The 13,372-nt window shown below is 41.5% G+C and overlaps 1 protein-coding gene across 1 annotated transcript in view; it reads right to left on the bottom strand.

Annotated features, from left to right (window-relative positions):
* GRAMD2B (GRAM domain containing 2B) overlaps window positions 1-13,372 on the bottom strand; it is a 1,158,381-nt gene that overhangs the window by 273,925 nt on the left and 871,084 nt on the right. The window contains exon 12 of the mRNA XM_044060315.1: window positions 7,889-7,997. Within this exon, the coding sequence (XP_043916250.1) occupies window positions 7,889-7,997 (109 nt within the window). The remainder of the gene's footprint in view (window positions 1-7,888; window positions 7,998-13,372) is intronic.

Raw genomic sequence — 13,372 nt, 5'->3', positions numbered from 1 at the left:
ATGCTATGAAAAGCTGAGGAGGAAAATCATTACCTTTAATTTAAAAGCAAGTTTAAAATTATTTCATTATTTTACTGCAGTGATAAGAAAGAGAGGTACGTGATACAGCTCAAATAAAGTGGCAGTGCTGTCATTTGACTGTATAATCTCTGCCAGTACAGACATTTGGATTGCAGCCTGTAAGACTAATAACTAAACTAATGAAACAACAGGCTGCAGCTATACTTGTAAATGCAGAACTCAGCACAAAAAAAAATAATAGGTCAAGTGAAACAACAGAAAAAATATATATAATACTCCTTTGGAGAACAGTACTACCAGACACATTATAAAATGCTTTCATTCTAATTTTGAATTGGAAAAACTGCACAGATTGTTAAAATACATAGAGTAAACGAAACTGACAATGGAATTTAGCAAGATGCAATGCCTGTACTACAAGATGCATTCAGTGTGGATTCCACAGTAGGCATCAAATAACATGAAATGCAAGGAATAGAGAACTCCATGTACTAATGCTGGTGAGTTAAATCACACATGCTTTCTACAGACGTAGCAGCAGGTAATACAATCTATTATTTTATGAAGACAAAAGCCACTGACTAAGCTAATTAACATCTCAAAAAAGACTGAATAACTCTGTTTACTAATCCTTTCCACAGAAACTAGAAGTCAGGAAAAGACAGGTCATTAAAACATTTAGATGACACCTTTCTTTGAAATTAACAAGCCACAAGCTAAAATAATGAATGGCTCAACCTAAAAGGTGTTGTGAGTAGGTCAGGAAAAAAGGACTGTCATTAAAAGGCTGAAACTTCCTGCAGATAACCCTCCCTCTACCCTACTCAGACAAGTCTCGAGCATGCTCAGAATTACACACTGCTCAAAGTAAACATTGCAGAATGTAAACAAAGAAACGCTGGGATTGTCCCTTTAACAATTGTTAATGAAGCTTTTTCAGCCAGAAAGTACAGTTTTGTACCTACCATAAATGTAGATGTTCGAGTGCTAATACAGCTGCAGTCATAACAGATGGGTTCTCCTGCCATCAGGCGGGTCCTCGGTCGGCCGAATTCCAAAGTCTAGGTCCGTCGTCGCTTCTTCCCTGACGTCAGTGCGACAGGGGTATAAAGGAACCAACCAACGCCATTTTCTTCAGTTTTTCTTGCCCCAGATGTCAGGTGCCCCCAGAAGGAAGGCAATAAATAAATTTGTGTAATAAAGCAATGTAATATAATCAAAATACAGTAGTTGCAAGCAAATACACCATAAATGAATACCCCAATCAGGTTGTATGAGGAGGTGTTAGCCAATAGGCCTGTCCCAAGAGGGGAAGGAGGGAGGGAAACCTGGACTGCAGCTGTATTAGCACTTGAACATCTACATTTATGGTAGGTACAAAACTGTACTATGTTCATCGTGCATACAGCTGCAGTCATAACAGATGGGTAGAATCCCAAAGCTAAGAAAAGGGTGGTAGGCACTAGGTGGAACTAGGAGGAGCCAGGATGCCCTGCAAGACTGCAGTGGCAAAGCCTGCTCTAGTTGTGGAGTATAATGGTAGGTGGTAGTGCTTGGAGAAGGTATGCACAGAACTCCAAGTGGCTGCTTCCAAAATATCTTTGGTAGGAACTCCTCTGAGGAAAGCTGCAGAGGTAGCTGTGGCCCTTGTGGAGTGAGATCTGATGCCTGTAGGTACAGTTTTGCCATGAAAAGAATAGCAAAAGCGTATGCAGTGGGCTATCCATTTTGAGGTTGTCTGTTTGGAAATTGGCTTTCCTTGAGCTCCTATAGCATAGGACACGAAGAGCTGTTCTGATTTTCTGAAAGGCTTTGTTCTGTCCAAATAATAATGCAGTTGTCTGTGGATGTCCAAGGAATGTAGTAATCTCTCCCCTTTGTTTTGAGGATTAGGATAAAAGGTAGGTAAGTGTATGGCCTGATTCAAAGCTACCCTGGATACCACTTTAGGCATAAAGGACGGGTTGGTTCGTAAGGAAACTCTGTCCTGATGGAAGATGATAAAAGGCTGCACAGCCATAAGAGCTTGTAGTTCTGAAACTCTATGAGCTGAGGTGATAGCCAAAAGGAAAGCTGTTTTCCAAGACAAATATTGCAAATCTGATGAGGCAGCTGGCTCAAAGGGAGGCAAGGTCAGTTTTTCCAGAATGAAATTGAGATCCCAAGCAGGTATTGGTTGTTTCCTTGGGGGTCTTAGATTCTTAGCCCCTCTGAGGAACTGTCTTAAGAGAGGGTGAGAGAATAAGGGTGGATCAGTGTTGTATTCTGCAGAAATGGCTGAGGCGTGGATTTTGATGGAGGAAAATGAAAGTCCACTACTTAGCAGCTCAGCTAGATACTGTAGTATTTGAGGTAAATTCAGTTTTCCAGGATCCTGGCCCTTTTTCTCATTCCAGACACAAAACCGTTTCCATTTTGCGGAGTAAGCTTTTCTAGTTGATGGCCTTCTGGCCTCCAAAATGACATCCTGCACCTCCTTGGAGAGTAGGGTCTGTTGTGATGCTAAAGAATCTTCCATGCGGCTAGATTGAGTGTTTTTAGCTGGCTGTGAAGAGTTTTAAAGCTGTGCTGAGTCAGGAGAAGAGGCATTAGAGGCAGGGTCCATGGTGGGGAGTGCGTCAGGCTCCTCAGGAGTGGGTACCAGTGTTGTCTTGGCCAGTCTGGAGCAATGAGAATCATTTTTGGTCTGTCTGCTCTGGTTTTCAATAGAACTTTGGGCAGCAGAGGATGAGGTTGGAAGGCATAAACTGTCATTGATGTCCAACTGAAAGAGAGAGCGTCCACTCTCCAGGCCTTTGGATGGACAATCCTTGAGCAGAATTTTGTCAATTGATGATTTTTGTGGGAGGCAAAGAGATCTATGTCTGGCCTTCCCCATGCTTGGATTATCTCTGTAAAAACTTTTGGATGCAACTTCCATTCGTGTGGATCTGTCATATTTCTGCTTAGGTTGTCTGCCAGTGTGTTTTCCTTGCCTGGCAAGTACTGTGCTTGTAGTTCAATTTGTAAGTCCATCGCCATGTTCCAAAGTGACATGGCCAGTCTGCATAGGGGCTATGAATGTGTTCCTCCCTGTTTGTTTATGTACCACATAACTGTGGTGTTGTCCGTTCTTATCAATAGTTGACCTGGTTGCAGAAGGTCTTTGAAAGCTATAATAGCATTTATTACTGCTAGCATTTCCTTTTGATTGATGTGAAGGTGCTTTTCTTTTTGGGACCATTTGCCCTGAATGCACCGATCTGTCATGTGCGCCCCCCCCCCCCCCAGGCGTAGTCCGAGGCGTCTGTTGTGATGACTTGATTTGCTTGAGGCTTGCTGAATGGAAGACCTGTGTTTGTTTGGCATGCTTGAGCCCACCACAGAAACTCCTTTTGTAGACATGGAATTAGTGGTATTATTGTTTCCAAACTGTGGCTGTGTTGAGACCATAGGTTTTTCAGGTACCATTGAAGTTTCCTCATATGCAGCTTTGCACATGGGATTAGTAAGATGCAAGATGCCATGAATCCCAGAGCCTGCAGGATTTTCCTTGCAGTCAGCCTGGTGCAATTTGCTAGTGCTCTGAAGTATTGAGTTAGTTGCCCCTGCTTCTCTGGCGTGAGATAGGCCATCTGGGTGTTTGTGTCCAAGTTGGCACCCAGGAAAATTATCTTCCGAGAGGTATTAGCCTTGATTTCTTTTTGTTGACTGTGTATCCCAGAGAGTTCAACAACATTATTACATAAGCCAGATTTTTCAGAAGAATGTGCTTGCTGTCCGCTTGGATCAGACAGTCGTCCAAATAGGGGTATATTTGTAACCCTTGAAGTCTGCGGTAGGCAATTACCGATGCCAGGCATTTCGTGAATACTCTGGGCGCAGTAGATAAGCCAAAGGGCAATGCAGAGAATTGATAATGGGTTGAACCTGCAAGAAATCTGAGGTATCTTCTGCGATTTTGTCTGACTGGGACATGCAGGTATGCCTCCTTGAGGTCCAATGTTACCAGCCAAGACTCCTTGCCCAGCATGGGAAGAAGCTGCTGTAGAGTGAGCATCTTGAATTTTGGTACGAGTAAAAATGTGTTTAGGATGGATAGGTCCAAAATAGCTCTCCAATCTTTTCCCTTCCTTGGTACCAGGAATAGTCTTGAATAAAAACCTTGACCTTGTTCGTGCGTAGGTACCTCTTGAATAGCTTTCATGTCTATGAGATCTGTAATTTGCCTTTGTGCCTCTGCCCTTTGATTGTGTGGCAGGTTTGGCATGCCTCTCATTTTTGGAAGGGTGTGAAAATGGAATCTGTAGCCTCTGTTTATAATGTCCAGGATCCATTTGTCTTTTGTGACAATATGCCAATTTTTTGAAAATAATGCCAGTTTTCCTCCTAAGGGGGCTGCCATTTGAGTCTTGCTTGGCATGCAAAGGGGAAAGTCATTGGGCTTGCTTTCTGAATGATTGCGAGTTATCCTCACCACCTCTTTGTGTAGGAGCTTGCCACTGTCTGCCTCTAAACGATCCTTGGGATTGTCCTCTGCCCCTCGGGCACCTGTATCTACCTCTTTGGGGTCTATCCGTGGCTGGAAAGGACCAATTTTTGGAAGGCCAATTTCTACTGAAACGTGGGGGTTGTACCTGTAGGAAATCTTTCAGTTTGCATTGATTTAGCCTTTTCCTCCATTTTCCTTAATACCTCCTCAGCATTAGCACCAAATAATACATCCTTTTGTAGAGGGGCATCTAGTAATTTAGCTTTGACATGCTCAGGCAAGGTTTGCTCCTTGAGCCAGGCATGTCTACGTATGACTGATCCTGTAACAGCAGCTCTACATGATGCCTCTAGAGCATCAAAACCACATTGTAAGGTATGCTTACCCACTTGTTCTGCACTATGCATCAAATCCTGCAACTCCTTCAAGTCTGGTTGTTCAGGTTGTGACATTTTACTTTTCAATTGTGATAACAAAAACTGTTGGTATTTTAGCATATGGAACTGACAGTTTAAGGCCCTCATGGTTAAGGTAGCCGAGGTATATACCTTTTTTCCCCACCTTTCTAAGGATCTGTAATCTCTCTCGGAAGGTAATGGATTTTTAGCAGTGGAGGCCTTAATTCCCTTGGGGCCCTGTGAGATGGTTTCTGGGTCAGCAGCATGGCTTTGTATAGAGATTGGTGTGAGTCGGGAACCCTGTAGTACCTGTCAGGCTTGACTGGGACTGGAGGCAGAGAATCCGGGTTAAGGCAGGCCTCCGAGTAAACGTCATCTAGGATGTCCAAGACAGGAGGTATAGCCAGAGGCCTGTGCTGAGGTAGCAAGAGAAATTCCCTAAGCCTTTTCTTGGAGTCTGAATAATCTTGGCCTTCCCAGTGGAAGTGTTCCCTTAAGGTATGCAAAGTTTCCCCAAATGAGTAATCCTCTGGGGGGGATACAGAAGGAATGGACTCCTCTGCATCAGAGTCTTCAAAAGGGGAGTAAGAATGTTCCTGATCATCAGAGTGCTCTGAAATAATGGAGCCCTGATCAGAGGAGGATTCTTCCTCCACTCTGGGCCTTTTGTCCGGTGGGGTTGAGAACCCCTGATAAGAGTAATTAAATCCTCAGCCATTTTAAGCATCTGTTTTTTAGGCATGGGGCCTGGAGATGCGCCCTGTGTAGCTTGTCTCTTAGAATGCATGGCTGCTTTAGACTTAGTGAAAGCCTTGATGGAAAAAGAAGAGGAAGGTCTGAAGACACCTTGAGTGGAGGTAGACCTGTCCACATTTTGAGGTTCAACGCCAAGAGTGGCTTCGGTATCTGTAGTCGGGGTGTGGGCCGAGGAGCCTGCGACCTCAGGCACAGGAGACACCGCCAATGAAGTGTCGTCGATAGTCAGGGGCTGCGTAGGCGCCTCGCTGAGAACTGGACCACGTGTAGTCGGCTTTGGCATGGTGTCTGTTGAGGCCGCGGACCTCGTGTGTCGGTCCTTATCTTTGCGTTTTTTTAGACAAAACTGGAGTCGGAGTATCCAACGACATAATATAGTTAAATGTTTTTCCAAAACAATGCTAGGCGAACTCCGCCCGACGCTTAATGGTGTGTTTGTTGAATGTAGCACAAAAGTGACAGACCGAGATGTCGTGGTCTGGGCCTGAACAAGGTATACAGAGGGAATGGAAATCCTTATGCGGTATTTGCTTCCCACATGAAATACAATTATTAACTTTGTCTGACATCGGTCTGAGGCAAGAAAAGTTTCCCCAATGGGGTACTTAGCTTTCAAGGAGACTTCGGTTTCAAAATTTTCGTAATTTCAGGCCGACCAACACTTGCGAACTGCTTCTGCTTCGGGCACCGCGTGGCAAGAAAGACTGAAGAAAATGGCGTCGGCTGGTTCCTTTATACCCCTGTCACACTGATGTCAGGGAAGAAGCGACGACAACTGATGCTGGACCTAGACTTTGGAATTCGGCCGACCGAAGTCCCGCCTGACGGCAGGAGAACCCATCTGTTATGACTGCAGCTGTATGCACGATGAACATCATCATTGAAAATGGGCACTGCCCAGCTGGACATTCCCAAATATATAATTCTTGCAATTATTCTAGTAAGCTCAGAGTACTGAAATATGTAATACTGCTGCAGCTGTGAAGCAGATAACGGCTGTAATGCGTAACAGGGTGAGGCCTGTTTAAGCAGCGTCCTTCACATTGTGTCGTTTCACTATAAGATATAGACCAGACACAATCAGAACTACAGAAATTGCAGCTGCACTACTTTTCCTGCGACTGCAAACTGAACAGTATGCTTGTATTGGCCGTCTGCGACAGAGACTCGAGTCTTCAGTTTCTAGGGACTTGGGGAATATCACACCCTCCTTTTCATCACAGAAAATAAACAGTTTACTGAGGACTAGTCACTAAAGGAACCACTACCACTAGAAACAATAAATGACTTTTCTGGGGGGATGGGACATTCAAATGAACAAGAGTATCATTTCACTGAAAGGCTGGTAAATGCCTTTATACCACTTCCATTGAAAATGGATACCAAAATAAACAATGGTGACATAAATGAACTGCTACCAAAAGCCACTTAGGACAGATGGTAAGAACAGAACTGATTCTTTTAACATTAATAAATTCTGGTTTTGGCCACAAAGAATCATTCATCCAAGTCAAGCTTCTTGATAGCATGGTACATATTTTTTATCGTTGTAATACTTTCTGCTAAAAACACCATGTTCATTACGAACAAGAGGAGTACAAATTTTGAAATGTGAACATGGACTTCATGTTTTTCCACTTGTCTATCTACTGTGTCATCAACTGTTAATGAGGCTGCTATACGAGCAGGATGCAACCTGACAGCACAAGATGGATGAATTTACTATGTTCTCTGAACACACAAAATGGGCTTCAATTTAGTGAAGCTTTACAAGTTAAGACATTTCCTCAGCACTTTTATTCCTTAACTGTCTTCAACAGACATTCCTGGCTGAATGGTTTGTGAGAGCTCCTTCAGCAATCTGATGTTTCACTTTAGGTATGTTTTCTTTGGCAAATCTCAGCAATAATTTTCTGAACTTAAACTACTTGGTGTGTGTTGAAAACATCAGGCAACAAGCAAATTATGCTGCTTTGTTGCAAAAGCAAACACAAATTAGCCCTCGCCCAAAAGATGTGTGTTAATAGTTGTTCTATACCCTCTACACACTGCAACATCAGAGGTAATAAGACTTCTGACTCAGCATTTGAATCCTCAGCAGATTTTTTTCCTGGTAAAAACTGTTACTTTAAAATGAACGTACAGCTGAAGGGTATACAATGAATTATTAATGTACTCAGTTTGTTACAGTGCATGATTTCTGGCAGGGAAGTAATTGTTTCAACAAGTTTATTTTGCTGACCTTGGTAATTTTCTGATTCAGGAGTCCGAGAACCAGAGCTGCTACTTTCTTCCATTTGTTGCCTGCGATGTCTAACCACACCATCCAAATTTAAGAAGTCAACAGTGTCCTAAAGAAAGCATAACAAAAACTAAGTAAGTTAAGAAAGGTTGTTAGGATATTTGGAGTTATTTTCAGAATGCTTAAGATACTATGTTCTTCATTGCTGGTAAAATAAAATAGCAGTCTTTAGAATTAAATGACAAAATATCAGTTGTTGAAACAATTACCACCATGAACGAGCTGCAATGAAACTACTAAGAATGAAAAAGAAATAAAAATAAAAGAAGAAAACAGAGAAGCGAATGTACTGCTGTTGAAGAAACATAAGCACAAAATATGCACATCAAGCAAGTTCCAAGCCTATAACCAAAAAGACAGGTTAAACAGTTTTAAGTCACATAAAAGGGCCAAGACTTTGCAACTAAAAAATCTGACCACAGAGAAAGAATTCTAATAATCTTCTTTAGGTTTAAGTGTGTGTGTGTGTGTGTGTGTGTGTGTGTGTGTGTGTGTGTGTGTGTGTGTGTAAGCAGCAACAATGAACACGTAGAGGGTCTAAAGGTCACATGGGAAACTTAAAACAAATATTCGATTCCACAATAATGATTCTAGCTATTTAACACTCTATTCTTTTTATAACAGGAAAAAGTAGGAGTTTCACAGTGCAGGTACAAATACTCTTCCTTGCTGCTGAATCCTGAATACGATGCTACTGTGGTCTGCATGAACAGCTATTGGCTGATAATAAACATGGAATGGCAAACACTCTCAAAACAAATGAATCAGAATTTTAGGGATATGATGAAAATACAAATTCTGTAAAATAATGCACTTTTCAGTGAAAACTTGTTATTCTCTAAGTGATAATTTTCCAAATCTTAATGAGATGGAATACAGAAAGTGTCTGTCTTCAGGAATGACACTATCTTTGGTTACTTTAAGTCATATGACAAGACCCAAAGTGCTGGCTGTGAGAATCAGACCCAAGTCAATTTTGTTCAATACCTTTACGTTGTACTACCAACTGTTGGCTGTTAATAAGGGACCACCCCCATGTCATAACAGCAGCTTACCTCCATGCCTTGGTGGGGAATGAATGGGTTAAATGTCTGTCAATCCAGATCACAGAGTGAGTGGGCAGTAGGGCTCTCAACTGGGGTCCAGGAATGACTGGGCTGGCTTTATCTCCAGAGTGAATGAATGGATTAACTTGGCATGGGGAAGGTGAAGGTAGTTAGATAAACAAAAACAAAAAAGATATACACTTCTAGCTGTGGTTTTCTTGCTCATGTAAAAATGAACAAAAGGAAGACAAACTTGCACATCCCAAGACAGCAGGCTCATGCTCAGTTAATTAGGGATGACGGAATACATTCACCCCAAATTTGCAACTAAGACTTCACAGAATCTGAGGCTCAGACTCAGGTATGTGCCATTCCACATGCAGAGGAGTATGATAGGGGTCAACAGTTAAATCACCATATCAAGTGGCAATCTGCCAAGAGTCAGGTGCAGTAAGGATGTGTCATCTCAACACCACCACAAATTGAAACTTCAGAACCTTCAAACCACAACAGCTCAAAGCTCCAAATCAGGTGAGACAACAAAAGGAGTTGCAAATAAATGCCAAACTTTATTGGTAACAGCAGCCTTGGCTTCATACACATGCAACAGTTTTGTTGTTCTGGGTTTGGGGGTGATGATACAGACAGAGCCAGTTTACAGAGGATTCTGCTATGGGAGATTCGATGCATCATATCTGGAATGGTACTAGAAAATTAAGAGACTATTTTGCTCAAATGCCACATTTTTCTCATCACAACGTACTTTTAATACAAACACCATGACAGCCACATGTAAAGAAAAAAAATTACATATCTCATTCTCATCTATGCACCTGACCACACCATTTTGGTTAACTCTGAAATCTTGTGCTACTTCCTCCTAATGTCTGTTGTTACCTCACAGATCTATTCTTGAAGTCAGTGAGAAAGGGAGCTACACTAAAGACATTTAGGGCCAGAACAAATCGGGTCAACTCTTCCACATAAGGGATTTATAGGAACAGTGCAAATTTTTTGGGCACAGTCACTTATAGATTAGCAGAAATGTTAAGTGATATGCTAGCTGACTCCTTAGCTTAAACCAGAGGTTTAGCAGAGCATTTAAAACCCTGTTTAATACATTGCTACTAATAAATACAAAAATCAGGGAAATTCAAGGCTGCTCAAGGAAAGCAGAAATCCAGAGAAGTGACATTTTAAGTCAGAGAAAAGAGAAGACATCACAGAGCTTGGTATGTCATATAGCATGACACAGTGCATTGTGGGAAGACAACCTGGCTGGAAAGCATATCAGTACCATAGCCTCCATCAAGGCATTTTTTTTTTGGTATAACAATAATCACAATGATATGGAGGCATTAGTACTGCGCATGTCATCTACATATGAAAAATACTTCTGTTATTCTACAAATCATTACCCTTGTACATACACACAGATCATGGTTGAAAAGGGATCTATGGAGCAGCATACATACAGCAAACCATAGATACATTAATAAACAGGGTATCAAAGTACACACTGGTGCAGCAGTTAATAAAACTGCTTCACAGCACTTAGTTCTGCAGTTTGGTTCCGAGTTGCCATGTCTTCTATATGTGCAGCCTGCATGTCTGTCCTTTTACACTCCCCTGCCACTGTAAGCCATATACAGCATATAAGCAAATAAAATGAAATAATACATTAAAAAAAAAAAAAATTATTACAGTTTCTGGGAAGACTTGTCTTGAAGTGAAACACCATTTTTTTCATGGAGGAATATACCCCAATGAATACAGGTCACCATGACCTGGAGAAAATACAACGTTTCGTGTTGCAGTAGTCTGCTAAAAGTAAGCTATATTTTTTTTACTGTATCAGTCCATCTACAAAGAGGACTCACTCTTAGTTGGATTCATTCTTTCCACCAACCTCAATTGTGCAAAAAAATGAGGACATTCCTTCACTTGGGGATGTATGCATGAACATTTTGACATACTTTGTGACATCACAGGACAAATGCATAAGCACTGTTTCCCACTTCCAAAAAGTTCTCCTTAGAAACAGCACCTTCCAGCAAACACAGAAATAATAAATGTTTACACTGACACTTAAGTAATGTCCAAGTATATGCACTTGATTTGCAGGGAACTAACAGCATAGGCTGAGTAAATGCACAGCTACAGCAGGGAAAAGGAGGGTATATGCCTTACCCATCAAAAAGGGCCTCTTATTATCATTGCAGCTAACATGGAGGACCTACTTGATGCTTCCCTGCATGGGTTGAACACCAAAAAGTAAATCCGGTTGAAGGAGCCACATGATTCAGTGCTCTGAAGGTAGACATGTATAGTACTATCATATCATGTCCTTCTTCATCCCCATCTTCACAGTGATGTTGGTGAAGGTTTGCACTGAAGACAAAGTAACATTGCCAGCCCAGCTATCTGGAATTTTGTAAATAATCATATGTCATTTGTGAATATTAATATGATTCATATGCTTGTCTGACAAATGTAAGAGAACTGTATATTATGTGTATATTAAACTACTGGTGCAGAAGTGTGTATTGAACAGGGTTTGTACAATACTGAACTTCAAGGATGTGTCCACAGTGTACCCTACTGGAAAAGAAAAGCAATGTATATAAACGAATAAACGATATACATGTGCAAATGTATGTTTTAATACTAGAAGCTGGAACATATAGAGTTAATTTGCAAAACTTCAAGAAAATAAGTTGAAATTGAAGTATATTATGATCGCGTTATCTCTCAGTTTCAGCTCAGCAGCAGGCACAATGTCTAGAGCTATGAATTTTTGTATTGTGTTGAAATAGAGATAATTACTAGGTTTCAAATGTAAACGTGTTTTATTGTTTTATGCCCTCCATGTTCTGCAAACTTCTGAGAGATATATACTTCTCACACAGTAATGTTAAAATTCAGTTTGTTTCTGTTAGCCTGGGAACTGAAGTCAGGTGACAAATAGTGACATCATTCAAGCTAACCCAGCAGTAATGTTTATTATTAATTTAAGAACTCCCTCAGAGAGAGACAGGGCATTTTGTATCTTGTCCCGGACCTAAAACATTCCCTCAGCACTTTTGCATGCGTGTTGTCTGCAAGTAAGACTTTGGGCATTGTGTCCCTCTTAGATATAGACAGAAATATAGTAAGGATTAGTTTAGATATTTTCTGTATTTAATTTATTTGAGACTGTCCTGCAATGTTGTTTTAAAATATTTCCTGTGACTCAGAACTCTGTGAAGTAACTGTGTTGTTTCAGTATTGTCTTGTTCTTTTATTATTAAATATATTTAAACTCATCTTTGTGGCTGATATTTGTGACACATATTTAAGCTCTGAGAGTACCTGCATATGTATTTGGTGACACTGTACAGACCACTCCTCAACAGCCTTGCTCTTGGTCAGACTACCATTTGGATTAATAGTAACATTTACACAGTAGGATCGGACACCCTTTGCAAAGGCCTCATAGTAGCTGATAAGTAAGGGTGGCTGATGGCAGTTGGTTCTACCTTATAGTTTGGGCAGAAGGGGACATAGCTAGTAAACCTGTGCCATTCTTTCCCAGATGTGTGTGTGTTTGTATATCAATCAGATCTCAAAGTGTGTGTGCGTCAGCTACTTGGGAAGGGACACGAAGCACTGGTTGGACAGAGTGGGCGCTGGAGGTCTTAGCTTAGCTACTCGGCAGAGATCTTAACCTTACAGCTGTGCCAATGGGGAGTCTTTTGGGGGATCTGGAGAAAAAGGGAGAAACCAGCCCCAAACTGATTGTGATCTCTGTGTGCTCTTAATGGAAATTGTACTTCACCATGTTTGTACTTGTCATCCTACCATTGTGTACATCCCTCACTGTTGCCAGTGGTGAGGATTGAGGCTCCTTGATTACTGGGCCAGTGCAGGGGCATCACACAGGGCATAAACATATAATGTTTTTGAAACATGCACTTGAGGCTGGCACTGTTCTGGAGAAGTGAGCTTTGACCACAAGTTTCTCCAGTAAATGCACAGGCACCTCACAGCAAAAGAAGACACTATGAAACTGAACAAACAACTGGACCATCTTCCTAAATTTGTGCAGCTATTTCTAGTAAAACTTAAGTGGATGGCAGATTTCCAGTGTGTGTGTGAAGGGCTCTCTCTCACCTTGTTTCTGCCACTTCAAAGAAAACTGGGAGATAAATGAACTGGTTCCAGGACAACTCAAACTACCTTAGGAAGGAAGGAAAAATACTTCCATTATCAGAAATTGCATCAGGTTTTGCTGTAAGAAAAACCTCACCAAAAGGTATATTGTGATGGTCAACTGCTCCGCAGTGACTCACTACTTCAGGTTTAGAGAGTCTAACAATGGGAGGGGGGGGTCTACAAG

The sequence above is a fragment of the Protopterus annectens genome, chromosome 2.part0 (assembly GCF_019279795.1).
Source record: "Protopterus annectens isolate FY-2018-M chromosome 2.part0, PAN1.0, whole genome shotgun sequence".
NCBI classification, from domain to species: Eukaryota; Metazoa; Chordata; order Ceratodontiformes; family Protopteridae; genus Protopterus; species Protopterus annectens.
The sequence above is the reverse complement of the archived record's forward strand: the minus strand, read 5'-3'. Positions and strand labels throughout refer to the sequence as shown.